Raw genomic sequence first — 16,405 nt, 5'->3', positions numbered from 1 at the left:
AGGGCTTTATTTTTTAAAAGGAGAAAGGAAGGGTGACGGCAGGGGAGCAGAGGGTGGCTGAAAGGGAAGCGGGTAGCAGAGGCTTCGGAGCAAGTCCTGCCCATGGAAGGAGCCTCTGCAGTTTATATTCTCCTTAAAAAGAGCCTCAGTCTGTAATAACCAGGTCTCCACGAGGGGTTCTTTCCATGTGTTTTCTTCCTGTTGTTTTAGAACTTTTTAAAAAAAACAGACTTCGTTTTAGATTTATAGCATTGACTTTTACACACACACAGAGAAAGAAAACCCTTTCAAAACTCTTAAAATCTTCTGTTTCTCCTTTTTGCAAGGAAAGAGGGCGTAAAAGTAACTTGGGCTTTGCTGGCTGTCTGTGTTCGTGATAAGAGAAGAAAACAAGGCAGGTATCCCACGGTGCTTGTCTTTCCTGTTTTAGTGCCCCCTCCCCCCGATCTGTAACTACTCCTACAAAAGTTTTGCTTCAGGCTTTTTTTTGTTTTTTGGGTTTTTTTAAAGAAAAAGAAAATGAAAGGAAAAAAAAATAAAAGATCCAGTGTCTTTCTTACAACATATTGTTTTATTGCAACATTTTTCTCAGTTTGGAAAACTGTGTCCCCATGGGTAGATACTTCTAGAGTGCTATAAATAGAACAAGGCCTGTCGCTAATGGGCTGAGACTGCCACCATGCTAGGCCCGCGGTCAGGCAGCACCAGAATGGCCTGTGTTTCTCAGGCGGCAGGTCCTGCTTCCAGAAGGGGAGCCTGGTTGGCCTTGGTCCACAGGAACAAAGCCCTGGTGAAGCCTCCAGTGGGGCAGCCATCCTCTGGCAGAGAGGATGTCTCCCTGAGGCCTGGGCAACAAAATGGAACAGACATGGGCCACAGCCAAGAGGGGATGGACTGAGAATCCTAGTGAGGCTGGTGCCCCAGGACTCTGGCCAAGAACCCAGCGGCCACCATCAAAAGGGGGTGGGGTGGGGCAGGGTGGGCAGGTCTGGGCCTGAATTTATTCACATGAACTCATCAACCACTTCTGCTACAGAGATCTAACCCACGTGGTCCAAAATAGGCTCCTCCTGACTGGAGGTTCTCTCGCAAGTAGGAGTCACTTACATAGCTTAACATGGCTGGTGGCAGGCTTTATTGCCACATGGCTGGGCTTCCAGATAGGTGGCATTGGGGTTTGCCAGGAAACCGCAAGCACAAAACCACAAAGGTTCCCACAAGGTCCCCTGCCCCCAGCATCAGCTTGAGTTTTGTCACTTACAAATGTGCCATGACAGCAGCCTGGAAGCAAGCAGGGGTTCACTCGCTGGACCTCCCTCTACCCCCCGAATGCCAGCCAGATGGCACCCCACGCGAGGGCCACATCAGCTCAGCGGCCTTTCCTTGAACACCTCCAGCAGCTGGCAGGCCAGGCGTTGGTCTTAACCCCCATTTATCTTTGTAAAAATTCACTCTCTGGTAGGATGAACTAACCAGGAGGGAAACTTTATCTGACTCTTTCTTCTTATATGTAAACCTATGGTATATAATCAGGATCTAAAAAGGAAATACAGAAGTTTCATGAAGATTAAAGACTGTAGGGGCTAACAGTTTAAAATTAGGCTCCTGTTAACCACCTAGGCATTGCAGGATGTGTGGGCTTCCCCAGCCCCACTACGATGGGAGAGGCTGGGGTGCAGGCCGTCTCCACCCCAGCTCCCCTCCCCTAGCTGGTCTCACTTTGCAGGCTCTCCTTCCTGCCCTCAGAGACCAGATGCCAGCCACCAGGAGACCCAGCTCTCTCTCCAACCCTGAGAGCTCTGAATGCCACACCCCAGGTGGATGAGCACGTGCGCACACACACGTGCACATCCAAGAGGCTCCTGGGGCAGAGATGGCTGGCTGTGCCTCCCTAGGACCAAGTGAACCACTCAGCCAGCACAAGTGCAAGTAGACCTGCCAAACCCAGAAAGAATCCTCTAGGCGGGGTCTTTCTCAAATGCGTCTCTCTCCTAGTTTTTGGTTTTCTGTAAGTTGTGTTTCTGGTCAGTACATCAGTGGCGTTTTACTCCAGAAAAAGCGCTTTTGCCCTCTGGCACTTGTCAGGCAGGTCCCGTTCATCAAGAATTCGATCACCCGGCAGCAGCAGTACCTCACCTCCCGCCTGGCCTCGCCATCAGGGTGGACACTGCCGCATGGTTTTCCAGCTTGTGGAGACCAACAGGTCCCGGCTCTTCGCCAGCCGAACCATGAGCCGCCCCACGTAGAAACCACTGATCTGGCCCACGCCGTCATTTCTCCCCAGGGCCAGGAGGAACGTCAGCGAGCCTGTGGAGCAGAGACACATGCACAAATGGGAACCCTGCCCAGCATTCAGGGGCCTGCAGCTCCCAGAGCGCAAACCCTTCCTGGAGGCTTCAGTCTCAGGGCAAGGAAACGCCTAAGACTTTTAGGGAGGTGGGTGAGTCCCTGATTTATCTTTAAAGAGCTCTAGGGGACGTTTCTGTAATAACCAGCTTTGAGAGTTTGTTCTAGGAGTCAGTCATCCTGAAGTCCAAAAAGGCTTCACCATGTCTGACCCCAACTCTCCTACAACTGTGACGCACGTGGGCCTTCCCTTACCCGGCACGTAGGCCTTGAGGGGCCTCTGCTGCATGGAGTTGATGATGTTGGCCACAGCAACGTTGGCATGGAGGCTGGCGTGATAGGCCATCTTGGGCTCCTTCACATCGGCGCAGTCGCCGATGGCATAGATGTGGCTGTAGCCCTCCACCTGGAGATACTTGTTCACTCTCAGAGCACCAGTGCTGGCCAGGTGACTATCTGCTGGGCAAAACCAACCCCAAAACCAGGATCCTGAGCTGCGTGTTCAATGGCGACCAGAACGCGGCACCGATGAGCTCTGGTGTGGTCAGGCTGCCCTCCAGGGTGCATCCTCAGGAGGCAGGCCTCCCACCTAACTGGTTTCTGCCTGAAGTCTCCACCTCAGAACTCTTCCTGCAAAGGTAAGGTCGCTACTCCAGGGTGGAGGCTGGTCAGAAGGACTGCGAGTACCATTTTATACAATGCATATAAGTCTTTATAATTTACCATGATTAACAATGATTAACTTACAATGATTAAGTTACAACTTAAGCCAAGGCTTAAATTTCTTTTTGAACATGGGTCATATTTTTAAGATAAATGCAGGGCTTTAATAAATGATAAACTGCTTTTCTTTTTAAGAGACTTAAAAGAATTTATCTTTGAAACTACAACATTAGGACAATTAAGTGTTAAATTCTCTGCCCTCTATCCATTATAAGCTCTCAATCCCATGCCCACACAGGGACTGAAGTGCCTTCCTTCTTCTGGGACTGGCTAATTCCTGCAGGACACAAAGCAGGAGCTCCTTATCCAGGAATGACACAGACCTGGGGACACAGCAACCTTGGAGCCTGAGAAGCAGCCACTGAGTGTCCAGCTCAAAGATGGTGGCCATCATCCACCTCCCCCACCTCCAGTTAGCTAGACGGTTCAACGCTGAGCTTTAGAACACAGGCCACATTACTGGCCATACTCCCAAATGGCCAAAAGTTTGGGTCAGAGTGTGGGGAGAGCAGTGAACCTGTGAATAGAGAAAGACCTGACCTGGAATTACTCCGCATCCCTGTAGGAAGGAAAGTGACAGAAAACAGAAATTTTTGGTCCTATCTCTCACCACTAGGGGGCGGGCCCTGATTTTTGGAAATCACTTGGGCCACCTTGGGCTAAGTCATCGTCACAGCTGAGGAAAGCACAGCAAGAGTGGACCTGAACCTGAACTTAAAGTTGGATGTCACCATTCAGAAGAAACCAAACGAGCTGTTGGGATGGAGGGGGAAGGCAGGGAGGTGCCAATTCCTGGGAGACAGGCCTGGGCCTTCTCAGGCGGCTAGAGAGAGGGGGCAGCCTGGGAGCAGCCCTGGCTCAGCCTCCTGCTTACCAAACGCACTGCGGTAGGCAAAGCTGTTGATCTTGATACCGTTGCAGACGATCACCAGGTTGGTGGCCACCTCTGTGCCTTTGTCCGTCTGCACTTTGATGCACTCTCGATACTCATTGAAAGGCAGCTCCTCCAGGTTGCTCACCCGCTCACCTGTCAAGGGAGGTCCATGACCAGCAGGCTGGCAGAGGGTTGGGCATGTCATTAAGGCTGGGGCCCAAACCAAGGCTGACCTGGGAAAGGCTGGAGACCATGGAGGCCGGGGAAGCCTGGTCTGCTGTGGCCCAACAAGGCAATCACGCCACTCTCGCCTTCCCTCCCCGCTCCCAGGCCACTCTCCTGCCCCGAGAAGCACAATCGGGACATCTGGCCCCAAGGGATCCAATGGGAGGAGAGTTCCAAGAAGCCATTTGGGGAAGTGAGGCTGAGTTTCCCAAGAAATTCTGGGAAAAGCTATTTGAGGAGAACCTCCACCACCCCCCCCATCAGCTTCACCATCCTAACCAGGCAGGAGGAGCCCTCCGGGCACAGCCCCGACAAAGGCGAGAGCAAGAATTGTAAGCAGCAGCCCGCTAGCCGCACCGCCTGAGAGTAAAGTTAGTCAGGGCAGTGCAGAGCCAGTTACGAGGGGACCAGGAGCCGGGGCCATCACAGAGCAGACACCTCCCACCCGTGGAAAGCAAGGAGCTCATGCCCCTGGGGTCAGAGCCCCACACTCTAACCTGCTGGGTGGACTTCTTCCCTCCTGCTCTGGATGCAAACCACACTCCTCACTACCCTCAAAATACAACCTATTCTCTCCACCACAGAGACATAATTCAAGTCAAAGCCTTGAGAGGCTTTTTTTAAAAATCATTCAACAAATAGGTACCACTCATACTGTGGCCAAAGCAACAGCCAGGACAGCACTGCCCCCATGGCATGGAAATCCCACAAGTACCAGGGCTTCTGCCCCACCTGAGGAGACACAACCTCCAGTTGGACAGCAAGGCTCTAACGGGCTTTGACGTTCACACCCAGGACATAGGGACCGCTTGGGATGAGCACAGTCACCCATAAGCTGAAGGCAGTGACCAAGCCGTGGAACCAAACCTCACTAGGCCAGCAGAGGGGCAGGGCAGGAGCAGAACTTGCACGTACTCAGCAGCAGCTGCACGCCTTTCCGGAGCAGGATCTCCTTCACTTCCTGCCGGACACAGGGCAGGAGCTCCTTGTCAGCAAGGGCCATTTGGGAGTGAATGAGAGTGACCTGGGGACAAATGACCACATGGCCTCAGAAGGAGCCACCAAGTCTCCTGCTCACACAAAGAGGCTTAAAAACACATCAGTCCCTCTCCCCCACTTCCTCCCCTGCCTCCAGTTTACAGGTGAGGAAACTGAGGCCCCAGAGAAGTAATGCGCCCAACATCAGAAGAGTTAACAGCGAGCTGGGCTGGAGCCCACCCCGCCTAGTCTAGGATTCTTTCAGCTCTGGCCTACCCCAGGAGCCAAACGACCACAGCCGCACAGTGCTCCACAAGCCACACCTCACCTCGGTCCACATGGAAAATTGTTTTCAAGCATCCCTGGGCACTTATAGTTATGCAGTCTATATATAGGCTGTTGACATTCTAACTAGAAATCGGGCTGACACTTACAGTAAGGCTGGTTCTAAAACTGATGTTTCCAGGCATGTCTGCTTGCTGTCTGGGTCAGCACAGGGAAGTGGGAGGCAGCCTGGAATGATGTTCAAAGCTGAGGCTTTGAAATGACTGCCTGCTGAAATCCCATCTCAGATACTCACTCGGACACTTCCCAGAGACTCAGCAGCACAGGGATCAAGGTCCCACTCACAGGAATTTTGTAATGACGAAATAGGAAAATGTGCTTAAGGCACATAACTCAGCACAGACTGAGTCCTTAATAAAGTGTAGCTGCTATTACTCTTATTTGTCTACTGATTATAAACATATGGAAATTATAGTGAGTTACTCACTACTTCAGACTGCTCTTTACCCCATAAATCAAAATTAAACTTCTATATCAACCACTCATAATAATTTCCAACAATGTGTCAGAGAACAACCATATAATTAAATTAGCCCATATCGATCTTACTTTTCAAAACCAGCCTGCCTTTCCCCAGGGAAAAAAAAACCATCCACAGGTTCTGTGTGGTGCTCAGAAGTTGATCTGGCATAAGCTGCAAGCAAGCTCTGGCGTCGAGGACCCACAATTACCGATCGTCACTCAGCCCCTCGCCAAACCTGCCAGCCTGTCGGGATTTCTTCCTCTCCAGGGCTCCAGGCAGGAACTCCGTCCCTCCATCATCAGAAGGGAGCAGGGCCACCCACCCATGGGCAGGAGGCAGCGCTGGCCAGTCCCTCCCCAGCATGGGCAGTCGAGGGGCTGCACTGCAGGCTCCCCACACTGTCACAGGGCATGGACCACCCGGGCTGTCCAGGGTGAGGGCTACCATCTCTTAAACACCAAAAAAGCTGCTGCTTGTCCCAGACAAAAAACCAAGTGAGGGTGTCTTTGACCCAGCTAGTCATCAGCAAAAAGAGGTCACCAAAGTCTCCATTTATATCCCAAAGGCTGGAACACTGCAGGGGACACCGGAGTTAACCCTTTATTAGGTTTCTCCCTGGGCTTGAGCCTTCTGGTTGGACCAGAGGGCAGGGTGCCTCACTGAATGAGGACACACCCTCGCTCTCCAGGAAAATTTCACAGCAGAACAGGCCTTTAGGGGACTCCCAAGTGCAGACCAGAGGAGACAGGAGACGGGAAACACACAACCCCACTCCATGCTAAGGGAGCTCGGCCTCCCCACCAAGAGAAATGCCTGACAGTCAAGAGACAACACAGAAAGACGCTGACCACTGAGAGTTCAAAGCCAAGGCTGCTTGCCCACCTCTTTCTCGGGGTAATCTGTTTTAATCTCTGCTGCCATCTCCACTCCCGCAGAGCCTCCTCCCACCACCACGATGGACTGTGCACGCTGGACCTAGAGAAGAAAAATGGGAAACCCACCCTGAGACCCGCCCCGCCTGGGGGTGCAGCCGAGGGGGTGGGTTCCTCAGCTAAAGAGGAGCAGAGAACCCTTTCCAAACATGGGGTCAAATGCGCTCCCTCAGGGCCAGGCCCTTGCTGGGCGTCTCCCACGTCACCTCCAGGACTCTCACAACAGCCCCAGGCAGGTTTCCCCACCTGCCCACCTTCCAGACCTTGGCCCAGGGCTGTGCGAGTTCAAACCAGGTTCCCAACCTCCACACACGGCTGTGCAAGAAGCCTCGGGCTCCTCGGCAGCTTCGCAGGGAGGGAATGACCTGCCTCCGGCACGCAGCACCCCCGGCACCTGCTGTGGGCCTCCACGCCTTGGCTGCTCAGGGCCAACAGCAGGCCTGACCCACCACCTCTCAGGATCCCTGCAACAACTGACTGAGGTCGTGGATCCAAGCCTGCTCCACAAAACACAAAGCCCTGTGCCAACGGGAGCCCCAGGAGAGACGAGTCGGGTCACACAGTCGCTACACAGGCACGTCTGGGGTGCTCATGTCCAGACCTCAACAATAGGTCCAAAGGTCTCCCCTCAGGATCTCGTTCTAGATTTCTCCACCTTTATGGCTGCCACTGCAGCCTCCCGAACACCTCCCAGGGGTCTCCCTGCTGCAGCCCCAGGTGTCACCACAGCTGTTCCACTCTCCCAGGGGGCCCGCCCGGTCTGCCCTCACTGCCCCACCTGGTCAGCGCACAGCTCACCTGCGTCACCATGTCCTCGTAGAGCTGGATGGCAACCTGCTGGCTGGAAACCTGGTTAAACTTGCCAGGGAAGGGCCCGGTGCTACCCGTGGCCAGGATAAGATGTGAGAAGGGCAGGGCCTGTGAGGGGCAGAGAAAAGAAAGGTGAGGGCAGGCCTGGTGTCTGCGTCCAACCTCAGGCCCACAAGGCAGGGGTACCAGGTGGGAGAGGCCCCTCTGGGCACACCGAGCAGCCCTCCTTTGAGGGGAGAAAACCATCACACTGGTTAGGCCAAAGCGTGGCCCGAGAACCTGGGAAATGCCTAAGGAAGCAGACTCTACCTCCTGCCAGAGCCACCCAACTCAGAACAGGTGGGCGAATGAGCTCCCCATAGTCGAGGACAGCAAACGGGACAGCAAACTGCTTGTGCAGAGGAAGCAGGATTCTAGCTTCCAATGTGCAGCTAGTTTAGAACTGCCTAGGCATTTCAGAAGAAACTTCCCCCTGCCCCACAAAATATGGACAGATGAAAGGAAGGGAGGGAAATTCTGTTTGGAGCCTAAATATATACAAAGTTGACTAAACCAGAGCTGCTCTGCTGGGACGGGACCTGAGGGTGACCTGAGGGTGTGTACCCTACTCAGCCCTCTCTCCCCACCGGAGACCTGAGACGCCCTCATGGGCCCTTCCAGGACTCGGAACAGCATGGCCCAAAGCCACAACACAAAGAGACTCAGTAACCTTGCCAGGCAGGAGATTCTCGGGCCCTACAGTGCTTCAGGGAGGACCAGTTCACACTAAATCACATAAGCACTGAGGACAGGAACTGGGTCTCCTTTGTCCAATCCCCCAGAGCTCTGAACAGAGTAGAGTCCCAGCTGGAGATGACCCTCAATACAACAAGTGGACTGGTGGCAGCTCACCGACAGTGCTCAAGTCACTGAAGGCATGTGCTGGGCCCCACGCTCCACCCCGGGCTAAGGATGCACATACAAGGGAAGAAAATCTCTGCCCTCAATGACTTCCCAATCCAGGGGCTGTGGGATCATGTGTGTGCCACCCTTTAGACAGCGAGGAGGGTGCCCCTGGGCTGGCTGGGCCTGGAGCTGGTCCGGGACATTGGCCTTCAGAGTGTAGGCTCTGGGGTGAAACTGCCTGGGTTCAAATCCTCACTGAGTCTCTGACCAGCTGGGGGATCCTGGGCAAGCCACTCGGTCTCTCAGTAAAGTGAGGCTACACCACCTCCCTCGCAGAGTCACAGTGGGCATTACACGAGACTGCATAAGGCTTACGACTATGTCTGGATACAGGACGGGCTCCAGAAACGTCTGCCACCACACTCCTGTGGTTGCTGTGCTCAGGCCTCTCTTATGAGGAATCTGCTCTCTGCTGAGCACCCAGGGTGGCTCAGGGGCCACAGACAACTCTCTCAGCCCTTGAGGAGCCCTGCCCAGGTCTCCTGCCAGCAGCCTAATCCTCCAGGGCCTCCTGAAGACAGCAGAGGGATGGGTCAGGACCACTGTGCTCACCTCCCCATCCTCGAGCAGCACCGTCTGATTCTTCAGGTCTATCTCAACCACCAGGCCCTGCCGGAAGCTTTCCCGGAAGGTCACTGAGTAGGAAATGAATGTCTTTTTGGCAAACCCTGGTGAATGGACACAAAGGAGGTCACAGTGTAAAACTGGGCTGCCCATGGGAGGCCAGAGCAATTCAGAACCTTTCCTAAGCTGCATTCCAACAGGGGCACCCTGGGCCAAACAGCTGGGCCAGTGGTCTATCTGGGGTACTCGCTACCCCCTCAAGTGCCAGTCAGGGCTCAGATCCTCGGGGAAGCTCAAGCTCTTACTTCTGGGGCCTTGACATGGAAGTTGCTAAAGGCCAGTGACCTTAAGATTCTCCAGGATTTGTCTAATAGTGGAATTTAGGCACCCTGCCGTAAGCAGAGAAAACCACCCCCAGACCCACAGCAGTGACAAGACCACTCTCACAAAGAAAGCCCCAGAAAAGAGTCCATTACCACTTTCCACGGAGGCCCGAAGAGCTGCCACATTGTGGTGGAAGGAGTCCTTCATGTCCACGAGCACAAAGGGGATGTTCAGCGCCTGCAGCTTGCTGGCGGCCACAATCCCACCGAAGCCCCCGCCCACGATCACCACATGCACAGCTCCCACATCCATCGACACCTGGGACCCCATCTCGAACAAGGCACTGCTGGGATAGGAAGAGAGACTACATGGGAGTCAGGGGGCTCGAGGGCTGGGAGGGCCAGGGTGGGCCCATAGCAAGAAAGGCCTCGAATGCCAAGACTTGATCTTTTAAAATTATGTAATCATCTATTAATGAAATTCCAATTTCGTAAAACTTGAATTAAATTCCAAAGGAACAGTGTATCCTATTTCCATCCCATCCCCCAACTACGCAGTTCCCTTCTCCAAGGCATCCACTGTTACCAAGTTCATACGAATCCTTCCAGAGAGATTCTGTGCACCCACAATCATGATGATTTTTTGCACACATCAAACAAACTGTTCTGCACTTTTTGTCACTCAATATATTTGTTCACTCAACAACATACATTAACTGAGCTCCTGCTCTTTGACGTGCTCTGTGCTGTGGATCCCGTGGTCAGAGACACACAGACAGCTATGGTCCCTGCACTTGTAAAGGCAGGCTTGCAAACTCAAAGGGCCAGGTGGATGGTGTAGGTGCACCTGCTCAGGGAGCTGGGCAGGTGTACAATCACAAGAAAGGGTGGGCACACCTGTGGGGAAGTGGCGAGCAGAGGCTGCTCTAAAGGAACAACGCAAACCTCCTCGAGCACTGCACGGAGGACACGTGGTACCCAGCTGCCGCCCAGCTCACGACCACCACGCGAGCCCTGGGTCTAAGCAGAATGATTAGCAGGTTACACAATGGGCAGGTCATTCCCCTGAGCATTCCTGGGACAGCAAAGGCACACCAGGACGGCTGGGCGACACTCCCCAGGAGACAGGGAGCAGGAAGAAATGTCTGCCAGGAGAAGAAACAGCGCTGGTTAAGGACCGCAAAGGAACGTCTGCTGGTAAGAAAGAGGATTGGGGAGAAGCGCTGATGCACAGGCTCCAGTGAGGAGGGCAGGGGGACAGTCCTGCTCGAGGCCCAGGACGGGGCAGCTGCCGTCCAGGAGAGAGTCTGCAGAGGGCGGAGGGCCAGGTCTGCAGGCCAGGGCAGCCCAGGGGCATGCTTGCATGTGGACTAGGGGAACCTGACCAGTTCCCAGCAAACTGAGAACAAACCTTGGTTGAGTCCCTGAGGAGCTAAACTTCGAGAACCCTTGGCCCAGAGCCAGACACTGGAGGACACCTGAGGCAGAGGACAGCATTCAGCTGGGTCACTAGACGCTGAACCGCTGAGCACGGAGGAAAAAGGAGAAGCGAGCAAAGTTTGCCTGGACTGCCCCCAACCGGCCTGGGAGGCTGTCCACCAGGCTCGCCCTCCCAAGGGCCTGGGTCACCACGGCATCCCAGAGGCTGCCCCCACGAAGGGCCAGGGGCTGGCCTGGGGCCTTGTCCCCAACCCAGCTTAAACCCAGCTCATGGCACAGGCCTCAGGGCTCTCCAGTGCAGCAGCCCAGCTGTCTGAGGAACAGCCTTGCCTGCAGCTGACATCCTGAGAGCAGGGGCGTTGCTGGGAGATGCTGGCTCAGGGGCGACAGGCAATCAAACCTCCTGGCCTGTGCCAGACTCTAAGAGGAGGCAGAAATAAACCAGCCACCAGGGAGACATGAAGGAAAGAAAGCAAGCTCACAGTGCACAGAACACAGTAAGAGGCCCAACTGCTGCCGTGGGCCATGGGGCGGGGCGCTTCATAGTAGGGGACAAGGAAGCAGGTGGGTGGCAAGGAAGGAGAAAGTGGACTCAGGTCAACCGTGAAGACAGACAGCAAGCTGCCAAAAGGCTTGATGGGAAAGCGTGTTCCAGCCCATCTGGGACCCTCTCAGGTGACACTGCAGCAGCTGGAAGGCCACCACTCTGTCCTACATCATCTGTATGCCTGGGGCACAACCCCATCACTCTCTGGGCCTCCACATTTAGCCCCCATAATGGGAGGGGACACCCTGAGATGTCCTTGCACAAGTAGGTTTCCAAGACTTGGTGGCCCCCAAGATGGTCCCCAGATCTTCCCACATATGCAGGTAGTTTACGGTTGGACCTCCAGGCACTGTCCTCAGTGGTATTCAAATGCCCACTGCCTAATTCTCCCCTGGCGTGGGGAGAGCCCGGGCAAGGGGAGGGAGATCTGGCACAGGAGATTGAAGGGATTTAACTTTGCTTCTCATTGGCTAAATGGTCCCCATTGCATTGAGGCTTGTGCATACTACCCATTTTACACAGGAGGACACTGACCCTTCAGCAGGACTAGGATCAGCACAAGTCCCCAGCAGGTAGTGCCACCTTCCCTGCTCCAGGCTCCCAGAAAAGTTGTCCAGAGATGGTCCCCTGAGTGTTCATCAGGCTGAATCTGCCAAGTGGGCCAGAAGGAGAATGTCTCCTGCGGACCAGGACCAAGAGGGTCCAGCGGCCCAGGCAGAGGCCAGGAGTGGACACCAGTTGCTGAGCAGGGCCTGGGAATGTGGCAGGAGATGAGGCAGGCTACAGACGGGGTGCGTTTCACCTGCCCCCTTCAGCATGGCCCCCTCCATACCGACCTGCCCTTGGGGCCTGCAGCCAGCGAGGAGGTCAGGAAAACACCCAGAGTTCTGCTTCTAAGCTGGCTAGGCACAGGCCTGAAAGAGATTACATAGCTTGTTGGGGAGATAAGTCCACCAGGGGTCAGGTCACACTGGACAAGCCCAGGAAGCTAAGGGAGGAGCCTTGAAAAACAGCTGGTGCCAGGGGCCTTCTTAGGCCAGGAAGTCCAGTGGCAGAATGAGAGTAGGTAGGAGGAGTTCAGGGAACAAGGTGGGGAGGCCAGGAGGGTGACAGGAGGCAGCACACACAGCGGGCCTGTCACACCAAGGCAGCGTTCGGGCCTACATGCTCGCCAGCTCTGACCACCAGGCCCGCCCTGAGCCCCTCACAGGGTCTCCCTCCTGGGGAAGAGAGAAAGCCCAGAGACCCCAGCACAGGCCTGATTAGCAGTGGGTTGGCCAAAGGAGTTGAACCCCTGCTCCCTCTGCACCCCAGAATCATCAACTGGCTTCCCCAAAGGGCAAATGCTGGCCTCACCCAACTACACACACCTCTCAATGAAGGCAAACTGCTTCTCCGGAGTTCCCAGTGGTGGGTCTGAGGCCTGAGGGTGGACCCAAGCCCATGCGGGGCTGCCACAGCAGGGCAAGGGGAGGGAAGGCACTTTCACACTCCAAGCCTCCTGAGCCCTCTCCGGGAATCTGTTCTTCTCTCTCCTCTCCTGACCTCTGACACTCCCACTTGGGGAATGGGAGCTGGCAGTGCTCAAGCAGATTCCACCCTCCTCCTCGCAGCCTCCCTTGCCCAACACTCTTGGACACGCCAACTCTCCTTTGGCTTTTCCCGTGCCAATTCTTGCCTGGCCCTCAAGGACAGCTGGACTCCCCTCTGCTCAGCCACAACCTGCTTTGCCAGACACCTAAACTGTGGGTTTCAGCCATGGACCTGCATTCCCAGCCACACATGCTATAGGTGCTCAGAAAGCATGTGTGCAATTGATGACGTGGAATTAGATGTTCTAATGTAGCAGTAGTGCTGGGAAACAGCCTCAATGGGAGAATCCATCAATCAGTGGAAAACTCCAGCAACGGGAGACTACAGGATACACTATTATACACCCAGACACCCATGCAGTGGAATATTCTGGAGCCATTTTGTTTTCAGAGTGGATGCTTTTTTGCATGAAAAGTTTGTTTATGATTTGTCCACACCTAAAGAATGTACAAGAGCAAAAGTGAACCATAATGTAAACTATGGTCTTTGGGTGATTATGCCAGTGTAGGTTCATCAACTAACAAATGGACCACTCTGATGAGTGATGTTGACAATGGGAGAGCCTACGCATGCATGGGGGCAGGGCAGATGGGACATCTCCATACCTTCCCCACAGTTTTGCTGTGACCCTAAAACTACTCTAAAAAACCAAAGTCTTAAAAAAAAAAAAAAGTTTGTTCATGAAAAAGCCAAGTAATAGAACAGCACGTCGAGCCTAATCCCACCTACGGGCAGTCACACACATGTACCTAGCGACATATACACACAGGTCTGTAATGACTGCAACAGCTGGCATTCTCTGATCAAAGAAGGTCCGAGAGAACACATCCCAACTGCCCAGCAACTCTCAAGTAACTCTACCTTTGCCTCCCACCAACACACACACACACAATCTGGTTTACATAGAAACTTTCTCGGTAAATCCTGTTTTCTCTGCTAAGGGCACCCAGCCTGATCCCAGGCGGATTCTTCTCTAATAATACAGACCCAGGGCTTTTAGGAATCCAATGAAAAATGAGGAAGTCACATTTATGCCAAAACTGTAGAGAGGTCATGCCTTAGAAGATGGACAGCAGGAACCACACGGGCTCTGCTCAGAGCAAGGATGCCGCCCAGGATAGCTTCACAGAGGTTACAAATAAAACACGCAGCTTCCTGAGTTGTTACTGGTTACATCGAGGGTGCATCTCCACAGCCATGTTTCCAGGGTGGCCATCCTGGATGAGAGGGCCGCTAGAGTGTGACTCCCAGCGCCATGAACATCCCCTCTCCACCTGGGGCGCAGGGCTGGGTGGCCTCCCTCACTGGACACTGGGGACCAGGCTGACAGTGGGCATTCCATGGCCAGCCTCCCAGGGAACACAAACGAAATATAACTCAAAAAAGACCAATTTCTGAAAGGGACTCAAAATCTGAAGACAGGGGTGTCCTTTCCTCCCCCAGGAAAGGGTAGGTCTGGGAAGACAGGCTCCTTCCAGTGTCACAGACACTCCCATCCTGAAAACCTAGGCCACAAAACTTGTCCATCCCCCCGGGGAGCCAGTCATTTTGTAGCTCCCTCAACATCCCCAGGGCCTGCTCACTGCCTGTGTCTGGACCCTGGCTTCCTCATTTCACTACCAGACAGTGACCAGGCTGGCCCTGGAGTACCCGGGCTCTGCCCCACTCCACCACTTAACCGCTGAGTCCTCAGCAAGGCAGGCCCTCAGTCTCCTCCCCGGGACCGGGGCTGCTCCAGGTGCAGGGTCACACACAGTGCTCCCTGGAGGGCTCCAGGGCTGGGGTGAGGGCAGGCCGGGTCTGAGAGCTTGGGGCGTGTGCACATGAACACACACGGACACACACACTAGAATCTGAGCAGGTTTCCCTGTAATTTTACATATTTATATATTTTACATATATATGTAAACAGAAGGCGCAGAGCCGGGACACCTGGAAGCCCCTTCCCAAACTATGTGTGACCCTCCCGCCCGTGCTGTCCTCCCGAGGGATCAGCAGCTCCCACGCGCCTCCTCCGTCCCCGCCTCACTGTACATTCAGGGTCAGAGGGACTTTTGTTGGAAGGGAAAGGCCGGCTGTGTTTAGCGGGTGGGGTTGGAAAGTCAGCGCCCGGCGGACTTCGGGCGTCCCAGGCTCCCCCAGCCCCATCAGAGTTAGTTCAGCGACCGCCGGCCTTTGCTCCCGCGGAACCCCGGGCTTCGCGGAGGGGAGAAGCGGACTTCACGGTGCCCCCTGAGCCCATGGACACAGGTAACCCAGGCACTTCCCTCCTAGAGCCGGAGGCTTTCCCCTGCCTGTGACTCCAGCCCCACCCGGCGGCGACCCTCGGAGCACTCCCAGGATGGGGGGAGTGGAAGCCCGTCTTACCTGGGAGACCTAGCAAGGATTTCGGGGGGCGGACGGGGAGGGGGTGAGTTTGCCATGCCCTCGCCAGAACAAACCTCCCTGGTTTGTGTTTTGGGGGAACTAGGGTGGTGCAGGGCTAAGCCCCGTATCCTGGCCGACCACCCTCTCCCCTAAAGGCCAAAACTCCGGCGCACCGACCTCCCGACGCCGGCCCTTGCGTTTTCCGGGCCCCGACGCGCCCCCGCGGGCCCTGCGGGCGCGGGGAGCCCGAAAGCCCGCCCAGGCGCCCCTCACCTGCCGGCCGCCCCGCGCCGCGTCGCGCCGCTCCCGCGGGCCGCTCCCGTTACTCCGCTAGTGTTCCTCGGCCGGCGTGACTCAGCGCCCGCCCGGCCACGCCCCCGTCGGCCACGCCCCCCCGGGCACTGCCGCCGCCGGCCACGCCCCCGGGCCGCCGGCCCTCGGCCAGACGCTGGAGCAGACCTGGGAGTCCGGAAACGCCTTCTGGGACTGCTCAGAGTTCGCCCGGTTTTCTGCCAGACTCCTTTAAAGACTCCGGGACCTCCGAGCGCGGGCTCCGGGCGCTGGCTCTGCGACTTCGGGCGGATACCAACTTCCTGGCTTCACGCATGTAAATAAGAACTCTGCCAAGCCGGCTGAGCACTCACTGTGTGCCTGGCGCCGTGCTAGGCGATGGGGGATAAAATGGAGAACAAAACAGGCATGGTTTCTGCTGCCGTTGCGGCAATAGCCTGGGAAGGACGTATATTAAACCAATAAAAACGTGTATCACTAATTGCAGTAAGAAAGACTGGGGGCAAAGCAAGGGCGCCAAGGCCTCTCTCCAAGCGTGAGAAGGAGTGAGCCGTAGGTGGAGAGGAGGCAACTGTGCTCTGGGTGTGCAGTGACTCCCAGGCAGGCAAAGTGCTGCTGGCCCGAGCCTTGCAGAGGCAG

General features: G+C 55.2%; 1 protein-coding gene across 7 annotated transcripts; it reads right to left on the bottom strand.

The window, feature by feature from the left end:
* Positions 1–75: 75 nt before the first annotated feature.
* Positions 76–15,829, bottom strand: AIFM2 (apoptosis inducing factor mitochondria associated 2). 7 transcript variants are annotated; one of them, XM_046654583.1, is made up of 10 exons: positions 15,476–15,702; positions 9,682–9,893; positions 9,194–9,309; positions 7,685–7,804; positions 6,837–6,929; positions 5,084–5,192; positions 3,944–4,096; positions 2,602–2,805; positions 2,137–2,307; positions 76–212 (listed from the first exon to the last, which is right to left on the bottom strand). In XM_046654583.1, exons 1-9 carry the CDS (start codon positions 15,529–15,531, stop codon positions 2,156–2,158), a joined length of 1,215 nt encoding a protein of 404 aa, XP_046510539.1. In that variant the 5' UTR covers positions 15,532–15,702; the 3' UTR covers positions 76–212; positions 2,137–2,155. The 7 variants fall into 7 exon arrangements, with proteins under 7 accessions (XP_046510539.1, XP_046510542.1, XP_046510544.1 ...); XM_046654586.1 differs by lacking the exons at positions 76–212; positions 15,476–15,702 and adding an exon at positions 15,749–15,829 and having other exon boundaries at positions 551–2,307; XM_046654588.1 differs by lacking the exons at positions 76–212; positions 15,476–15,702 and adding an exon at positions 15,749–15,808 and having other exon boundaries at positions 551–2,307; positions 9,682–9,872.
* Between the last annotated feature and the right edge of the window lie 576 nt (positions 15,830–16,405).

This window comes from Equus quagga, chromosome 2 (assembly GCF_021613505.1).
Source record: "Equus quagga isolate Etosha38 chromosome 2, UCLA_HA_Equagga_1.0, whole genome shotgun sequence".
Lineage (NCBI taxonomy): Eukaryota > Metazoa > Chordata > Mammalia > Perissodactyla > Equidae > Equus > Equus quagga.
The sequence above is the reverse complement of the archived record's forward strand: the minus strand, read 5'-3'. Positions and strand labels throughout refer to the sequence as shown.